Here is an 18,748-nt window from a genome sequence, read left to right as displayed (position 1 = left end):
TAGAATATGGGTATCTGCCTTCACCCTCTGGTGTGGGAGGTCTCTGCTGTATCCACCTAGGCCACACAGCCTTGAGGCTGGTTGACTTTCTGCCCTTGTCTCTGAGCTGTAAACCCCCTTGGGTGAGGCTTCTTCCTCAGGATCAAGACCTAGATGGGACCTTCTCATCTCCATTCCCCTTCTGTCCAACCTTAACCCAGCTCTCTTACTGCCAGCACCTGATCTGAAGTCCACCCTCCCAGAGCCTCAGCTAACACATCTGGAAAACGGGGAGAATGGCAGCATCTGTCAGGGTTGATGAGAGGATTAAATCAGAAATGTGGCAGGCTTGTGTGCAGCCATTTGTAAACACTGTGTTTACTAGTTAATAGTGGGCATGGTTTCAAAATTGGGGAAGGTGTGAATGTCTCCATGGGAGGCTTCATGGACTGAATAGTTAACGAGACCCTCAAAAGTTCTGTGTAGTCAAAAGGAGGGGGTACAGAGGCTTTGGGGAAAGCAGACCCCTGAGCTTTCCTCCCTCCATCCTCTGGTCTGCTGGCCTAGGCAAGTCACCTAACAAAGGCACCCTTGTGCCCATGTTTGTTTTGGCAATAGACATCACCAGGAACAGCTAGCTCCCTGGGGTGGGGTGGCCCAGCGGCCTGCAGGACCACATTGTTTAGTGACCACCTTGCCTGCTCCCTGTTCCTACCATGAACTCCAGAGATTTTTGCCAGTTATTTATTTTTTCAGACCTTCTAGATGGTGTGGTTTGAGGAAGAGCCAGATCTGATATTATAGGAAGGGAGTTCTTACACAAGCTGTGGGTACGGTGGCATTCCGTAATAGAAGAAAACTGATCTTTAATTGAGCCCTGGCTACGAGAAGAACTTAAGGAACATTACATCTGGACCGCTTCCTGCACAATAGGTGTTATCACAGTCTCTTTCCTGGGAAGAAGGAACTGAGTAATAGAGGACTCTTCTTCCTATCCTATCTCCATCCCACTCACACCCCTGCCCTCCCATCTCTGTTGAGACAAGGTTCCCAGGAACTCACTGTCCTCTAGCCTCATCCTTCCCAGGACTGGGGTTACAAGCATGTACCACCACCACCACGCCTAGCTTCAGAGTAGTCTATATTTTTACTTTTTTTTTTCTTTTGTCATTCATGGTGCTTGAACTTGGGGCCTGGGCATTGTCCCTGATCTCTTTCCACTCAAGGCTAATGCTCTACCACTTTGAGCCACAGTGCCACTTCTTGTTTTCTGGTGGTTAATTGGAGATAAGGGTCTTACAGACTTTCCTGTCCCAGCTGGCTTTGAACTGCGATCCTCAGATCCCCGCCTCCTGAGTAGTTAGGATTACAAGTCTGATCCACCTAGTGCCCAGCCAGAGTAGTCTTTTTTTTTTTTTAATTTGTTGGTGGTACTGGGATTTGAACTCAGGACTTCCTGCTTTGCTAGGCAGGCATTCTACCACTAATCTCAGGCCAGTCTTAAAAATATGTCCCCAAGGTTGCCCAGCTACTAAAGGATGGAGCCAGAATTTGCATTCTCAACCCAAGCCAAATCTCTGAGATTTTGAAGTCCATTGCCAAAGGCTTCTCTCTCTTGTATCCCCTGATGGATTCCGTTGCCCTGAACGAACAGGCCACTAACTGTAACTGGCTCCTCCTTCTGTCCCTCTTCATACCAAGCCTAGCTTGATGGTGGAGTTGGTGACCTAGCTCCGACGTGGTCCTACCCAGGACCCTTGCTGAAGTTTGAAGGAACAGTAGGAACACAGAGATCCACTTCACTACATGGAGAGAAACACAGACATGGCCTTACATGCAAGATGAGAACATAGATAGGTCTTCTGCTTTTACAAGCATCGTTTATTACAAAGGAAAACCTACAGTTACTTTTTGAACAAAACTTCAAGGCTCCAGGATTCACTCTGGGGCTGATCTGTCTTAAATACTACAGGGAGAAAGTAGAGGGGAAAACTGGCTGTGTTTACCTCTTGCCAGAGTCCCCTCCATCCTTTGTCCCTCTTTGGGGGACCCTTGAGAGAGTGACTCCAGCAGCCAAGGCAGGGAACCTAGGGATTTTTTTTTTTTTTGCCAGTCCTGGGGCTTGAACTCAGGGCCTAGGCACTGTCCCTGGGCTTCTTTTGCTCAAGGGTAGCACTCTACCACTTAAGCCACAGCGCCTCTTCCAGTTTTTTCTGTGTATGTGGTACTGAGGAATCGAACCCAGGGCTTCATGCATGCTAGGCGAGCACTCTACCACTAAGGCATGTTCCCAGCCCAACCTAAGGAATTTCTGGTGAGACCTGCAGCAGCCCCAGGGTGAGCCCCAAGTCCTCTGCCCCTCCATACCTGGGGCAGAGTTCTAGGAAGTTTACCCCTTCAGTGAAGAGGTGAACTCAAGTTCAACGTCTCAGTCTCTGGCACCAAGGAAACCGCCCTCATCACGTGGCTTCTAGAAAATGTGTTCCTCTAGGATTGGTCCAGGGAGTGGTCACAGGTAAAGAAAATGAAGTAGTGAGCAGCAATTCAAACTCACCCTTGACCCTGTGGCCAGGGAGAGGGTGGAGTCCTGCCTGGTGCCCTCTCTCTCTACTTCCCACCATGGCACCTCCCTACCCAGCTCTGCCTCTCTCCTGGATGGTAGCTTCCATCCTAAACTGGAGTGTGTTTTGTATTGTGGTCAGGGGAAAGGGGGAGGAACCCGGGTTGTCCCAGGCCTTAACACAAAGCGAGGGCACATAAATACAAACCTAAGAACCAGACACTTCCTGCCAGCAGGCATCAACAACCCTCCCACGACTTTATGACCAAAGGGGCCAGTGTGGCGAGTTTCTGTCTCAGGCCAGGCTGGTGACAGGGAGCCAGGAGGTGCAAGCATCCTCATGGGCCCCCTTCACTGTCCTTTATCCTCCCGATCATCAAAGAGGCTAGGGTTCTCTGCCAGCATGGCTCGCACTTTCTTCTTCTCCTTGAAGCGGCCTGAATTGGAGACTTTCACGTGCTTGCCTTTAGTATTCTTGTCCACAATCTTCTCCAAGCGGGTGTTAAAGTCGCTGGTGGGGCTTCCAGCCTCTGGTCGTGGGGCCTCGGCACCTCCCTCTGACTGGGCATAGGTGTCAGGGATCTCATAGAGCACCTTGGGAGTGGATTTCTTTTTCCGGAGAAAGGTCAGCTTCCACCAACCAACTTCCGTCATGCTGTTTCCTGATTCGAGGCTGGGCTTCCTGCTATGGGGAGAGACAGGTCAGCGGGCAAAACTGATGGACCCCTTGGACCAGCCTTCTTGAGGCTCATCCATAATCAGGGGCTAAGCCAGACCCTGGTAACTCTTGCCTTTGATCACAGAAGGCTGAGATCTGAGGGTTGAGGTTCAAAGCCAGCAATGGCAGGAAAGTCCATGAGACTCAAGACTTATTTCCAGTGAATCAGCAAAAAGCTGGAAGTGGAGTTGTGGCTCCAATGGTAGAGTACTAGCCTTGAGTGAAAAAGCTAAAGGAGATTAAAATTAAAAAATAAAAGAAAAGAAAAAGAAAAAAGAAAAGAAAAAAAAGAAAAAGCTAAAGGACAGCACCTAGACCTTGAGTTCAAACCCTACTATGGGTGCAAAAATTGAAAAATAAAGAGTTGAAGGTAGGGTGGAATAAACCTGACATCAGGATTCAGGTAAGGAGAATGATACAATGCTTTCTGAGGGTCTGGGAAAGGTGAACATCAACAAAGAAGCTGCTGAGCCAGGTGGAGGGACCATGTGACCATATCGCATTCCCCTGCAGTTATAGGGGGCTTTGGGGTGATTTGGAGGCTCTGCGAGCTGCAGTGTAAAGAATATCTTACCAGGGGCTGGGGATATAGCCTAGTGGCGAGAGTGCCTGCCTCGGATACACGAGGCCCTAGGTTCGATTCCCCAGCACCACATATACAGAAAATGGCCAGAAGCGGCGCTGTGGCTCAAGTGGCAGAGTGCTAGCCTTGAGCGGGAAGAAGCCAGGGACAGTGCTCAGGCCCTGAGTCCAAGGCCCAGGACTGCCCCCCCCCCAAAAAAAAGAATATCTTACCAGGTCACGTGCCCACTGGGTTTTGATAAACGCCCCCTACACACACACACTGCTATCTGGGATGGGCAAACTATTGACTGTTCCTCCAGACGGAACGCCCACTGCCATTTTGCATATTTACAAAATTAAATAGCCAGGACAGATGGCACAGAGCATTTGGGAGGCTTAGGCAGGAAGATCACAAGTTTGAGGCCAGAAAAAAAAATTAAATAAAACTTGAGCAATTACAAGCTATTTGGAATTTCCAGCAGTGATGGACAGGGCTGAGTGCTGCAAAGCATTTGCTTAGGGGAAGGGCTGGGAAGTCCTGGGTCTTGTCTCCTGATCGCCTCACTTTTCCACCTAGCCTTCACGGGCTGGGAATGTGGCCTAGTGGTAAAGTGCTCGCCTTGTATACATGAAGCCCTGGGTTCGATTCCTCAGCACCACATATATAGAAAAAAGCCACAAGTGGCGCTGTGGCTCAAGAGGTAGAGTGCTAGCCTTGAGCAAAAAGAAGCCAGGGACAGTGCTCAGGCCCTGAGTCCAAGCCCCAGGACTGACAACAAAAGCAAAACAAATAAACAATTGATATGTGTAACCCTCTCACCTTCACATTGAACTCTAGCACTGGTATGCACTCATAGAGGTAGACGTGATTTGCGAAACCTAACATAATGGCAGTAATTATCAAGTAAGGAATAATAACTCCCTTTCCTCACCCAGATGCCACAAGGACAGAAGTTTGAAAAGGAGCTAACAGTCTGGAAGGTGGAGTCCAGCTGCATAGCTGACGTGAACATCACAGGTGACACCTTCCACAAGGGTACACAGTGCAGTGGTACCCTGACATGCACTGCCTCACCTGCCCCCTGCCCTCCACGCCTCACCTTTCACTCATTTTCCCAAAAATGTGGGTGAGCAAAGAAGAGTTCTGAGAGGTGGGGTTTCCTGGCGGTCACTGACATCTGCGTATATGATCTAGGCAGGGTACAGTGAACTAGAGAATTAAGATCACTAAGGGAACAGTGTGACAAAGTAAAAATATTTCTGGACTCCTCCTAAGTGTGGGCTGTGACAAATCCAGATGAGGGTGCAGAAGCCAGCAGACACCAGAAATCTGTAAATAGACAGGTGGCCGCTCATGTAACCATATCAGCAACTTTTAAAAACTTGTAAGTTGGGTCTTGTAGCTCACGCCTGTAAACCTAGTTACTTTGGATGCAGAGATTAGATGCTTTTCAGCTTGAGGCCAGCCCAAGTAAAATGTTTGAGAGACCCTATCTCAACAAATAAAAGCTGGGTGTGGTGGTATGTGTGGGCCTTTCAGCTGCATAGAAAGTACAAAAAGAAAGATCACAGTCCAGGCTAAGCAGGGCATAGTCATAAAATAATAAGCAAAAGTGGCAGAGGGAATAGTTCAAGTGCTCCAGCCTGCCTAATCAGCACAAGCTCCTATGCTGAAACTTCACTACTGCCAAGAAGAGGAAAGAAAGAAAGAGGGCTGGGAAGATGGCCTTGTGGCAAGAGCGCTTGCCTTGTATACGTGAAGCCCTGGGTTCAATTCCTCAGTACCACACATATAGAAAATGCCAGAAGTGGAGCTGTGGCTCAAGTGGCAGAGTGCTAGCCTTGAGCAAAAAGAAGCCAGGGACAGGGCTCAGGCCCTGAGTCCAAGCCCCAGGACTGGCAAAAAAAAAAAAAAGAAAGAAAGAAAGAAAAAGAAAAGAAAGAAACAAATAATGCTGGATGCTCTACTTCCTGTAAGCCATGATGTGAGCAGCCCCATCGTTTCCTCGTTGCCAGGAAGGACTGAACCTTCTAAAACAAATGAAGACTGAAAATTTATTTCAGGGATACAAATGCCCAAACTTGTCCTCAAACACCAAAAACTAGCTGGAAGTTGGTAGCTCACACCTTTAATCCTAGCTAGGATTAGGAGACTGAGATCTGAGAATTTCAGTTCAAAGCCAGCTGGGGCAGAAAAGTCCCTGAAACTCGATCTCCAATTAATCACCAGAAAACTGGAAATAAAGATGTGGCTCAGGGGCTGGGAACATGGCCTAGTGGCAAGAGTGCTTGCCTCCTATACATGAAGCCCTGGGTTCGATTCCCCAGCACCACATAGATAGAAAACAGCCAGAAGTGGCACTGTGGCTCAAGTGGCAGAGTGTTAGCCTTGAGCTAAAAGAAGCCAGGGACAGTGCTCAGGCCCTGAGTACAAGGCCCAGGACTGGCAAGAAGAAGAAGAAGAAGCCGCCACAAACTTTTTGAAGGTTTCATGATTCCAAGGCCTATGCTAGAGAAAGCTTGAGTTGCTAACCTGTGAAGCTTCACCCTCAGTAATAGAGGGGAATCTCATGGCTACTGGTGGCCTGGGGGCATTGTTCTCTAGGTCTTTCCTCTGAACTTTGTTTTGAATGAGTGCAACACAAGGTTAGTTTTATTGTCTTTTCCACTTATTGTAGTTAAGATTTTTATGACGCCATTTCAAATCTTTTTATATTTATATTTATGATTCTGCTTCATCAAGTTTCTCAAGCTGTTATTATAATAGCTGTAAATAGTAACACACACACACTGAACCTTACTTTTGATCCCTTAATAAAAGGAACAAAATCGTTAAAGAGTAAACATGGCTAGATCTTGTTTGGGAGAATTTTACGAGAAACCTGTAGCAATTAGAGTATGATTTCCTCTACATTGAAAATGTATACTAGGGCTGGGAATATGGTCTGGTGGCAAGAGTGCTCGCCTCAAAAATGTTTACTGCTTCCTCTCTTCCCTTCAATTAGCTGTTGATCTTTTAGCTCTTATATAAGCTAAAGAATTCTTCTAATCTGTTTAAGTTCTGACTACAGTTTTTGATTCAATACAAATCATTTTGGGGGAATGGGAATATGGCCTAATGGTAGAGTGCTTGCCTTGCATACATGAAGCCCTGGGTTCGATTCCTCAGCACCACATAAAGAGAAAAGGCCAGAAGTGGCTCTGTGGTTCAAGTAGTAGAGTGCTAGCCTTGAGCAAAAAGAAGCCAGGGACAGTGCTCAGGCCCTGAGTTCAAGGCCCAGGACTGGCAAAAACAAAAACAAAATGATTTTTGGGTTCTTAAAACAAACAAACAACAACGACAAAAAAACAAACAGGTGATGTGGCTCACACCTGTAATCCTAGCTACTCAGGAGGCTGAGATCTGAGGACCATGGTTCAAAGCCAGCCCAGTCAGAAAAGTCCCCATGAGATTCTTATCTCCAATTAACCACTCACTCAAAAACTGGTAATACAGCTGTGGCTCAAAGTGGACGACCATTAACCTTGAGGAAAAGAGCTCAGGGACATCACCCAGGCCCCGAGTTCAAGCCCTACAATCAACAAAAATTAGAAATAAGTAAATAAAAGCTAGTTGTCGGTACTGTGGGCATAGCTCAGAATAGAGCATTTGCTTAGCATGTACAAGGCCCTGTTTCCAACTCTTTTTTCCCCCCAGTCCTGGGGCTTTAACTCAGGGCCTGGGCACTGTCCCTGAGCTTCTTTTGCTCAAAGCTAGCACTTTACCACTTGAGCCACAGTGCCTCTCTGGCTTTTTCTGTTTATGTAGCACAGAGGAATCAAAGCCAGGGCTTCATGCATGCTAGGCAAGCACTCTACCACTAGGCCATATTCCCAGCCTATGTTCAATTCTTTTTTTTTTTTTTTTTGCCAGTCCTGGGCCTTGGACTCAGGGCCTGAGCACTGTCCCTGGCTTCTTTTTGCACAAGGCTAGCACTCTGCCACTTGAGCCACAGCGCCACTTCTGGCCGTTTTCTGTATATGTGGTGCTGGGGAATTGAACCCAGGGCCTCATGTATACGAGGCAAGCACTCTTGCCACTAGGCCATATTCCCAGCCCATCTATGTTCAATTCTTAACATGAAAAAAATAGAAATTAAAAACCCTCATGCTCATCACATGGAGTTTTTCTTTGTTTTGTTTTGCTTTTTTTGTGTGGATCTTGGGGTTTGAATTCAGGGCCTGGGCACTGTCCCTGAGCTTTTTTGCTGAAGGTTAGCACCCCACCACTCAAACCACAGCTCCAGTTCTGCCTTTCTAGTGGTTAATTGGAGATAAGAGTCTCTTGGTCTTTTTTGCCTGGGCTGGCTTCAAACCTTGATCTTCAAATCTCAGCCTCCTGAGCAGCTAGGATTACAGGTGTGAGCCACTGGTGCCTTGCTTATCACTATGTTTTATGGAATGACTAGAAAGAAATATTTCAAGTGATTATTAGTGGGTATCTTTTGTTGGAAGAATACAAACTGCTGTTTCCTCCCCTCTGTTTTTCTGATTTCCAGACTTTCCATAATGAGTACAGGATATTTTTAGGAGACAAATTGAATTTTAGGAGTGTATCAAATTCGGGAGAAATGAAAGCATGATTCTGGTTTAGGCTTGGAGTAAGTCGAGTTCCCTTATCACCCTGGACTGCCCCTTGACGCTACATCTGTGGTCCTCCGTGTTCATCATAGCTTTTCTCCTAGAACACACAAGGGGAGGACTCCTCCCTGCTTCCTGGTCCAGGAAACAGAGCCCACATTGCCTGCTGTGCCCCTTCAGCTAGACTCCAGTAGCAGCAGGAGCCAAGGGCAGACCTTGTAGATCTGGCACTTGGAGTGTGGAGGAGAGGGGGAGAGAAATACTTGCAGGCATCCGGAGAGGTGAGTGCTCGGAGGGACAGCCTGAGAAGTTTGCTTTGGCAGCATGCCCCGCCTGGGCTTAGCACCTCCTTGCACAGAACTTGATGTTCCAAAAGGGGTTTCTGGAAATTGTTGTAGGAGGGCAGGAAAGAAGGGACAGGCTGCTCCCTTTGTCTGTGGTTGCCCTAGCCCCTGCTTTGCCAGTGTTGTCATTGTTCCCTATACACACACAACGGCCTCTCCCCCATCCAGAGCTAACAGGGCACTGGAGTAGAGTCGGGAGATCCAACTCCTGAACCTACTCTAACCATTCCAATTCCGGCCCTATGAAAGAAAGTAGCTTCTACTTCTGCCCGCTAAAATACACCTGGTTTAATGGCTGCTCTATGTCAAGTTCACTTCCGCAGGGCCTAACTCTCCTTGGAGTAAAGACAGACACAGGTCACAAGGAACTTGTGAGGAAACCATAGCAACAGAAATAGCCTTGTACCCAGCCTTGGGGCCCTTTTACCAAGACAGGAAAGCATTGGTGCCCTTGTGCTCTGGATTTGTGCCCTGGATTTTCTTTTCTTTTCTTTTTTTAGGGGAGCAAGAGGGTTTGTTGTTATTGCTGTTGTTTGCTTGTTTGTTTTTGTGCCCTGGGTTTTCTAGGATGCTCCCTTTCAGGTCTTTCTGTCCTCCTGTCCTGGAGGACAGCTGAGCGCCAAACCAGGTGTTTGCTCCTTGAGGCAAGCCTACCATATGGAAATCTAAATTTGCAAAACACATATATTAGCAAATTGGTCTTTGTTGTATACAGTAATCCAGCTACTATTTAGTGAGTATAAAAGCCAGTATAAAATCTGATCATTTTGAAAAGGTGATATGTTATCAAAGTTCCCAGATCTCCAAAATTAAAAATCAATAACAACAACAACAAGATCTCTCCAGGCACTTACCCATGCCCAATCAAAGAAGGCCGGAGGAGACTTGGAAGGGCATGGCGAGGGGGAGGATGGGAAAGGGGTTCAGGGGAAGGACTCCAGGTTTCACACAGATTCTGTACTTTTCCTGTATAGGAACGACAGCCAGCTTATGCCAGGCCCTGAGTTGGCCACGCTGAAGGCTGGGAGCTGGAGACTTGCTCTGGAGACAAGCATTTCTGGGGTGATAGGAATCAGACCCCGAGGGTGCAAGTTCCATCTCTGCTGTTTGTATAGCTCTGGGGCCCATAAAAGTCCTTACTCGTGGGGCAGCCACCTCCTACATTGTATGTATGGCCAGCGCCAGGCAGGCTTTGGTACTCCAGGACAGACCCCACTCCCCACCCCCCACCCCAAGTACATTCTGTGAGCTGTTCTAAAGGGCTGTGACCACACAGGGCCAGGCCCCTTGTGAGCAGGGTGAAGTTAACCATTGACTGAGGTGGGGTGGGGGTGCAGGTAAGGAATCAAGTCAGCTTCTGGGTCATGAAACAAAATCTGGAACCCTCTTCCTCTCCCTCTGCAGAGCCCCTCAGGGTCCCTTGTCCACCCTGGAGAAGACTGGGGTACCCTGGGTAGGAACAGGTGAGATGCTTCCATCAGAAAGAAGATAAATGGTCCAGCCTGTTTGGGGAGGAGGGTCAAGGGGAATGAACTTGAGCTCAGTGAAAGTTACCAGTAAAACTTTCTCAGCTCTGTTGGAGACGGGTATGGACTCTAGTCCAAGGGGGTGAGTTTGGATGGAGATAGTGCCTGGGTTCCCCCCCCCCCAACATACACACACATACACCTCGCTGGGCTGGTCAGCCATGGAGGCAGAACTGGGAACCTTGATTGAGAACCATGCCTGGGTTTTCCCACCCAGCCCCTCTGGCTGTACCTGTCGATCCTGACTGCTCCGGGCGGGAGGGAGGCCTTCCCTAGAGCAGGAGTTGGAGGTAGACGTTGCCCCAGGAGGGTGAGACTGGGGGAGGAGAAAGCGCCTCCAGGGTGCCACGCAGGCCGGGCGCAGCCAGGAGAGGTGGGCAGAGCAGCTGCACGTCAGGTGCAGGAGAAACAGGTGCAAGAGCGGGTACCTGCTCTCCGCCGCTCCCGGAGTCAAGGTGAACCTGAAACCCAGCCCCTCCCGGCTAAGTAAACAGAAGCAGAGGCCGCCTCGGACTCATGAATATTCATCACCCCAGAAATCCAATCCCAGCGCCCTCAGTGTCCACCCAGAAGCCAGGGTCCTCCTGGGACCGTCGGCCGGGAGGACAGAATCCCAAGGGAAGAACAGGAAAGCCTCTCTCAGTTCCCCTCTCCTCTAGTATCTGGTTGCACACACACCCCCACCAGCCACCATCAAAATCCCCCCTACCCATTTCCTTCTGTGAAGAGGCACAGCTTCCTTCTCCAACATGGACCACTCTCTGGATGTGGCCCGAGGGCACAACAGGGAAAGGGTTAAGGGCTGCTGCTTCTGGGGCTGCACCTGTGGCAGGCCGGGCATCTCCCCTCCCTTTGAACTCCCTGAATCGAAACCAATCCCTAGTTAGACTGGTTGGCCGACCGGTTCCCAGGCTGTCTGCTCCCTTGCCTCAAGGTCCAATGCTCCACTGTGGGCACTGAGCAAAAGACCCAGAGTCCCCTGACTGGCCTGGGTGGGTGGGGGGGGGGGGGCTGCCTCCAGATCTCCTGCTGGAACAAGGAACACTAACCCCTCCCAGCCTTCCCCCTTCCCCAGACCCCCACAACACAAATGCCCTCCTTACCCTCTTCTTCCCTAGAGGTGGGCTTCAGGCCTACGCAGAATTCTATGTGAGGGCAGAGGGCGTTGCATTTCTTTCTTTCTTTCTGTCTCTCTCTTTTTATTTATTTATTAATTTTTTGGTACTGGGGATCGAACCCGGGATGTTGCACTTGGGGGCAAGCATTTTGCCACTGAGCTACCTCCCAGCCCCCGTATGGATTTCTTTCTGCATACGGTTGTATTGTTCCCAGACTCTCCTCATTCAAAAGTGTCATCTGTTTCAACATCTCTCCCAAACTTTCAGTAGTGCGATGGGAGAATCTTACTCTCTATAGTAAAAAAGTTGGCAGGGCCTGGGACAAACTCTCCGTAAAGAGGGAATGGTGCTGCCTAGCGCTGGTGGCTCACATCTGTAATCCTAGCTACTCTGGAGGCTGAGATCTGAGGATGGTGGTTTGAAGCCAGACCAGGCAGGAAAGTTTCCATGAGACTCTTATCTCCAATTAACCATTCAAAAACCAGATGTGGTACTATGGCTCCAAGTGGTCGGTCGAGTGGTAACCTAGAGCAAAAGATCTCAAGGATAGTGTCCAGACCCTGAGTTTAAGCCCTATGACCAACAAAACAAACAAACAAACAAACAAACAAAAAACAGAGGGAGAGATGAAGCCAGGCGCTGAGGGCTCATACTTGTATTCCTAGCTACTCAGGAGGCTGAGATTTGAGGAAACCTCGGTTCAAAGCTAGCCTGGGATGGCAAATCTAAGAAAATCTTATCTCAAAAAGCCTGAAGTGGAGGTGTGGCTCAAATGTGCTAGAAGAAAAAGATTCTTTGAGTCTTTTTAATTTTTTAAATTTATTTTTGTTTATTTATTGTCAGTTGTGGGGCTTGAACTCTGCCTGGGCACTGTCCCTGGGCCTTTTTGTGCTCAAGGCTAGAGCTCTACCATAGTACCATTTCCAGTTTTGGAGTGGTTAATTGGAGATTGGAGTCTCACTGTTTTCTGCCCAGACTGGCTTGGAACCATGATCCTCAGATCTCAGCCTCTTGGCTGAGATTATAGGATTATAGGTGTGAGCCACCAGCACCTAGAATAAACATTTTTATTGTTATTTTAAGGGTGATGTATAAAGAGGTTACAGTTACATAAGTCAGGTAATGAGTACATTTCTTTGTAGACAATGTCACCCCTTCACTATACTTTGACTCTTAAGAAGTCAACTCTCAGTCCCCACCCTCTCCCCCATGTCTAACTCTGCTTGTACTGGATCTAGCTTCTTTATTTTTATTATTATTATTATTTTTTGCCAGTCTTGGGGCTTGAACTCAGGGCCTAAGCACCGTCCCTGGCTTCTTTTTGCTTCTTTTTGCACTCTACCACTTGAGTCACAGCACTACTTCCGGCTTTTTCTATATATGTAGTGCTGAGGAATCAAACCCAGGGCTTCATGTATACAAGGCGAGCACTTTACCACTAGGCCATATTCCCAGCCCTGGGTCTAGCTTCTTATAGCCACAGAATACTATCTGTCTCCACCCCTGATTCTAGATACTCCTTGGGTAGACAAGGTCTTCAGAGGCTGCCCACAGCCTATCATGGAACCCCTTGGCCTGGCCCTCCTAGTTGGGGCCTCTGTATTACTCCAGCCTCCTTTCCTCCCTATCCAACTCTCCCTAGACACCAGGATCTTCTTTGTCTACCTTCTTGGGGACAGAGGCAGCTTAGGAGGGTAAGATTAGGAGTACTTATTGTGCTCTGGGCTAGGAATGGCTTCCTCCCCATTGTACAACCCAAGACAAACTCTTATTCATCCTTCAAAACCTGAACTAGTCATTTTACCCCTTGAACCACCAAGAATTTTCTTGTTCTCCTTATAGCTTGCTTACATGTTTATGTAATACGATATATACATGATTAATTTTGCACATGTATATATACATATATAAACATGTAATAGTATATAATGGCCTCTTCATGTGCTTGCTTCCCTTAAGAATTTTAGCTATGTATCACTGATCCAGACCCCAGGGTTTTGTTGTTGTTGTTTATTTTTGTTTTGTGCCAATACTGGGACTTGAACTCAGGGCCTGACTGCTGTCCCTTAGCTTTTTCCGCTGAAGGCTGGCACTACCATTTGAGCCACAACTCCACTTCTAGCATTTTAGTGTTTAATTGGAGGTAAACATAAAATTGACTTTCTTGCCCAGGTTGGCTTCAAACTATAATCCTCAGACCTTGGGTTTTTGTTGTTGTTTTGTTTGGTTTTTTTTTTGGTGGGGGGGGGGGAAGAGGCATGAATCTGTTTCCTTAAAAAAAATTCATTTTGTTTCATTTTTTTTGTGTCAGTCCTGGGGCTTGAATTCAGGGCCTAAGTGCCGTCCCTGAAGTTTTGTGCTTAAAGCTAGCACTCTACCACTTTAAGCCACAGCACCACTTCCTGTTTTCTGTTGGATCATTGGAGATAAGAGTCTCGGGACTTTCCTGCCCTGGCTGGCTTCCAACCACGATCCTCCGATCTCAGCCTCCTATAGCTAGGATTACAAGTGCAAGCCACCAGCGCCTGGCTTAATTTTTAAATTGCTATTATAAAGGTGATATATAGAGGGATTATAGTTATACAAGTCAGGTCATGACTTGGACATTTCTTTTTTGGACAATGTCACCCCTTCCCTTGCTCTCTCCCAGTTTTTCCCTTCTGTCTGCACTCACAAGTTGTAGAGTTTATTTTTAACATAATGTCTAAGTATCACTGCTGCCTTTGTTCACCCTTTTCCCTCCATTTCTGTGCCCTCCTTTACCCCCCAAAGACAGAGAAACAAACAAACAAAACAAAAAGAAAAAACAAAACCACCAACAAAGAAAAAAAAAACCCTCTTGTTTCCATTTCCTGGAGGTCATTTCAATAAATATTATTTCTATGATCAAAGGCACAGAGGCATTGAGCCAATCTCCATTTTTACCTCCAAAACTGAGCCCAGGGAGGCAGCGCTCGGTTTTCCTAGCCCCACAGAAAGAGCCCCAGTGAGAATTGCAGTGTGAGGTCTACTGGTGGCCCGGCCTTCCTGAGCGCCACCACAGAGGCCGGCTCGGGACCAGCAGGGGCCCCAGTAGTTCTGGCTAAGGGAGACCTGCCCAGCCCTGGCCTTCTGGGGGACTTCTTCTGGGAGCTGCAGGGAAAGGAGTGGACTTTGTGATAAGATGGTAAGACAGCCCTCTACACAGGCCATTTTATTGCTCTATAAAAAATGAGCACCCAGGGGCTGGAAATGTGGCTTAGTGATAGTGCTTACCTAGCATGCGTGAAGCCCTGGATTCGATTCCTCAGCACCACATACACAGAAAGAGCTGGAAGGGGCACTGTGGCTCAAATGGTAGAGTGCTAGCCTTAAGCAAAAAGAAGCTCAGGGACAGAGCCCAGGCAGGCCCTGTGTTCAAGCCCCAAGAGTCCTTGTTGCATAGAGAAAATGAAGCTCGCTTAAGGGAGCTCTGAGGGACTCAGGGACCATAAAGCTCTGGCCTCACAGGCCCCCAGAGCAATAGCAGGTTCTGCTAGGTTTCCCCTAACAGGAAACGCGTTGTCCTCAGCAGCCCCGCTTCTCTGGAAAGCCAGGAGACTGGAGATCCTGCAGGTGCCCAGCCTGGTCCCAGTAAAGAACTGAACAAGGTCAAAGACCTGTGGCTCACACCTATAATCATGGTTCAAAGCCAGCCTGGCCAGGGAAGTCCATGAGACTCTCCTTCAGAAAACAGGAAGTAGTGCTGTGGCTCAAAGTGGTATAGTGCTAGCCTTGAGTGAAAGAGCACGACTTCCAGCTTTTTCTGTGTATGTGGTGCTGAGGAATGGAACGCAGGGCTTCATGCATGCTAGGCAAACACTCTACCACTAGGCCACATTTCCAGCCTTAGAGAATCAATTTCTACTATGTCTTCTCATTAAGGTTCTCGCTGCCTTAGCAATAGTGCTTGGAAAATGTTGAACTGGTTTGGTAAAGGACTTGGTTTTCCTTCTCTTGGTAGGCTGAATTCCCTCTCCTGTTGAGATAAGGGAACTGAAATAAAGAAACACAATGGGGGCCCCAGCATGGAAAAGCACAGGTTTAATCCCAGATACACATATTTTCCCAGAGGCCTAGGCAGATTGGCCCCTGGCAAAGTGCAATATCCTACAGGAAAAAACAAGCTACAGGGGGAAAAAAAAAAAAAAAAAAGAACTACAGGGGTGACTCAGTGGTGGAGCCCCTGAGTTCAAATTCCAGAGAGAGAGAGATGCATTCTTAGATGATACTCTGGACCTAGTTAATGAAGTCACCCAGTGAACTGTTTTTACCCAGATGACTAACAAAGGTGAAGGGATAGGGAGGGCATGGCAGGCCAAGGTTAAGAATGCAATCAGCCAGATGCAGGTGCACACCTACAATCCCAGAGGATCTGGAGTTCAAAGCCATCCTGGACAAAGTTATCCAGATCCTATCTCAAAAACTAAAAGGCGGGCTGGGGATATGGCCTAGTGGCAAGAGTGCTTGCCCTGTATACATGAAGCCCTGGGTTCAATTCCCCAGCACCACATATATAAAAAAACGGCCAGAAGTGGCGCTGTGGCTCAAGTGGCAGAGTGCTAGCCTTGAGCAAAAAGGAAGCCAGGGACAGTGCTCAGGCCCTGAGTCCAAGGCCCAGGACTGGCCAAAAAAAAAAAAAAAAAAAAAACTAAAAGGCTCAGGAACACATCTAAAGTGGTGGAGCACTTGTCTCATGATCTCAAGGCCCTGGGTCTAATCCCTAGTATAAATGGCGGGGGGAGAGGGGAGATTGATCACACATATACACACTCCACCAATAGCATGACTGTGGGCAAAACAATCGAACCATAAAGTAATAGGTAATAAAGTAATAGACAAATAAAAGGTTATTTGGACATCAAGGGCGAGGCTTCTTTTTATGGCTATTCAGGAGGATAAGTAACGGGCACTGGTCCAGAATGAGGTGTGGTGACAAAGAACTTTGGAAAAGGGCAGGGACTGCAGGAATGGCGTGCTCAGGGTCTGACACAGTAGGGAGAGAGCAGGAATCCGGTGAAGGCCAGGGAAGAAGAGCTGGCCCAGCAGGCAGGGGCGTAGGAGAGGCACAGGGATATCATACAGAGAACAAAAATATGGGCTGAGGAACGCCACAGACCCAGGTTTGAATCCCACCTCCAACCAATGCCAGCCAGATGAGATTGGATAAGCTATTTAACTCCAGTAGAGTGCTTGCCTAGCATGCATGAAGCCCTGGGTTCGATTCCTCAGCACCACATAAAGAGAAAAAGCCAGAAGTGGCACTGTGGCTCAAGTGGCAGAGTGCTAGCCTTGAGCAAAAAGGAAGCCAGGGACAGTGCTCAGGCCCTGAGTTCAAGCCCCAGGACTGGCAAAATAAAATAAAATAAGCAAACTAACAACAAAACAAGAAAACAGTTGGCAAGGCAGCCTTACATACAAAGCCCCCCGCGGGCTGTGTGATTCCCTTGTGCGAAGCTGGCTACCCGGTCCTGCCTGTGTCTCTCCTCCCCTTCCTATGTGTGCTTCTCCTCTCCACCACGCACCTACTCCCTCAGCAGAGGCTTGAGAGATTCACAGTCCTAAGTCTGCACCCTTTCCTTACCAAGAAGCTCAACAAACTCCCCACCCCTCAGCCTTCCCACAGACCGAGTCAAGGACCTGGCCACGTGTCTAGGGTATAGGCCTCCAGTTCCCTGTGCCTTTGGAAGAGGGCAGAATGCCCCCAGAGGCGCTTGTGTCCTCTTGGGCAGTCTCCCCCCAGCGATGGGAATCAGCAGCTGGGCAGACTTGTATTCCACATGAGTCACTGGGGGCGCTGGGGGCGGGGTGAGGTGCTGGGAACCTTGGTCCTACTCACTCATTGGGGCTGGGCCTCCCAGTCCTGCTGCACCCTGCCTATTGATTCAAGGAGGAGAGATATCCCTGAAGGTGGGGCAACGCTAGCCTACTTGGGATAGCCCCGGGAGCCCACAGTGCATAGTTGGAGCCCAGTAAGTGTTTGTTTAATTGTGGGGGAGCCCTAGCAATTCCTATTGCCTGAGTCAGCACTTGGAGATGGGAGCCAAATTCCCATGAGAGAGCCCTCAAGAGGCCCTTCATTAATTTTGCCCTGTGGGATAATTCCAAGGATCTCTTCCAAGTTCTACAATAATGATTATATATGTAACATTTCATATGTATGCATTTTACAAAGCATAAAAATACTTATCTAATGTACATTGTAGCTGGGTACCAGTGGCTCACACCAGCAATCCTAGCTACTCTGGAGGCTGAGATCTGACGGTTGCAGCCGGCGAGACTTTCCAATTAACTACCAAAAAACAGAAGAGCTGTGGCTCTCCAATGGTAAAGAGCAAGCTTTGGGCGCAAAAGTGCAGAGACAGCATCCAGGCCCTGAGTTCAAGCCCCAGGATAAGCAAAACATAAGTAAAATAGGAAATAAAGGGTAACTGAGACAAGTGCCAGTGTCTCACACCTATAATCCTAGCTCCTCTGGAAGCTGAGATAGGAGGATTACAGTTCAAAGCCAGCCTGGGCAAAAAAAGTCTCTGAGAGACTCTTATCTCCAATTAAGCTCTCAAAAATTGGAAGTGGAGCTCAAAGTGGTAGAGTGCTAGCCTTGAGCACAAAGAGCTCAAGGACTGTGCTCAGCCCTGACTTCAAGCCCCAAGACTGACAAAAAAAGGTAAATAAACACCTAGGATGTTTATTTATTTAAGCCTTTAAACAGAAATACCTTGAGATAGAATAGGTGTTATCTCCAAGTTGAGGAAACGGTAGCTACCTGAGACCCCAGGAACTTGTCCAAGATCTCACAGGACAGAAATCTAGGTCTGCCCTCTACTGAATCACACTAGGCAGTTCAGTGCAAAATCTACTAAGCCCTAGGCATTGGGTTGGCAGAGGCAGGGGGCAAGGTGACATTCAGAACTCCCGGAAATCCTCCCTCCCCTATCCCCGTCCTCGCTCTCTTTGCTTGGCTGATCTCAAGCCCTGTCTTAACTCCAGCCCCTACTGGATCACAGGTTGGCTGACTCGTGACTGACTCTAAACAGTCCAGTCTTTATGGCTCCTCTGAACTTCAAAGTTATAGACGCAAGTGCCCTTTGCACACTATACTTGAGGGTCTCCCACCCTTGCTAACTCCACAAGTTCAAATCTGAGGTCCTCTCCTCCCCCACACCTGCTCACCATCCGACATCCCTGTGAAAAATGGTGGCATACTCACTCAACACCCGAGTATCATCCTTTCCCTCCGTCTCCCCACCCACACAGCCAATCTCTTGCCAAGTCCTGGCCATTTTCCTCCTAAATGTCTC

General features: G+C 48.2%; 1 protein-coding gene across 8 annotated transcripts; it reads right to left on the bottom strand.

Annotated features, from left to right (window-relative positions):
* Positions 1 to 2,189: 2,189 nt before the first annotated feature.
* Positions 2,190 to 11,143, bottom strand: Prr15l (proline rich 15 like). Of its 8 annotated transcripts, XM_048366308.1 has the most exons (3): positions 9,640 to 9,917; positions 7,919 to 7,922; positions 2,190 to 3,221 (listed from the first exon to the last, which is right to left on the bottom strand). In XM_048366308.1, exons 1-3 carry the CDS (start codon positions 9,641 to 9,643, stop codon positions 2,891 to 2,893), a joined length of 339 nt encoding a protein of 112 aa, XP_048222265.1. In that variant the 5' UTR covers positions 9,644 to 9,917; the 3' UTR covers positions 2,190 to 2,890. The 8 variants fall into 8 exon arrangements, with proteins under 8 accessions (XP_048222265.1, XP_048222271.1, XP_048222270.1 ...); XM_048366314.1 differs by lacking the exons at positions 7,919 to 7,922; positions 9,640 to 9,917 and adding an exon at positions 11,015 to 11,143; XM_048366313.1 differs by lacking the exons at positions 7,919 to 7,922; positions 9,640 to 9,917 and adding an exon at positions 11,021 to 11,141 and having other exon boundaries at positions 2,190 to 3,224.
* Between the last annotated feature and the right edge of the window lie 7,605 nt (positions 11,144 to 18,748).

Source organism: Perognathus longimembris, chromosome 17 (genome assembly GCF_023159225.1).
Source record: "Perognathus longimembris pacificus isolate PPM17 chromosome 17, ASM2315922v1, whole genome shotgun sequence".
In the NCBI taxonomy this organism is placed as follows: domain Eukaryota; kingdom Metazoa; phylum Chordata; class Mammalia; order Rodentia; family Heteromyidae; genus Perognathus; species Perognathus longimembris.
Note: the sequence above shows the minus strand (reverse complement) of the source record. Positions and strands in the feature narration are given on the sequence as shown.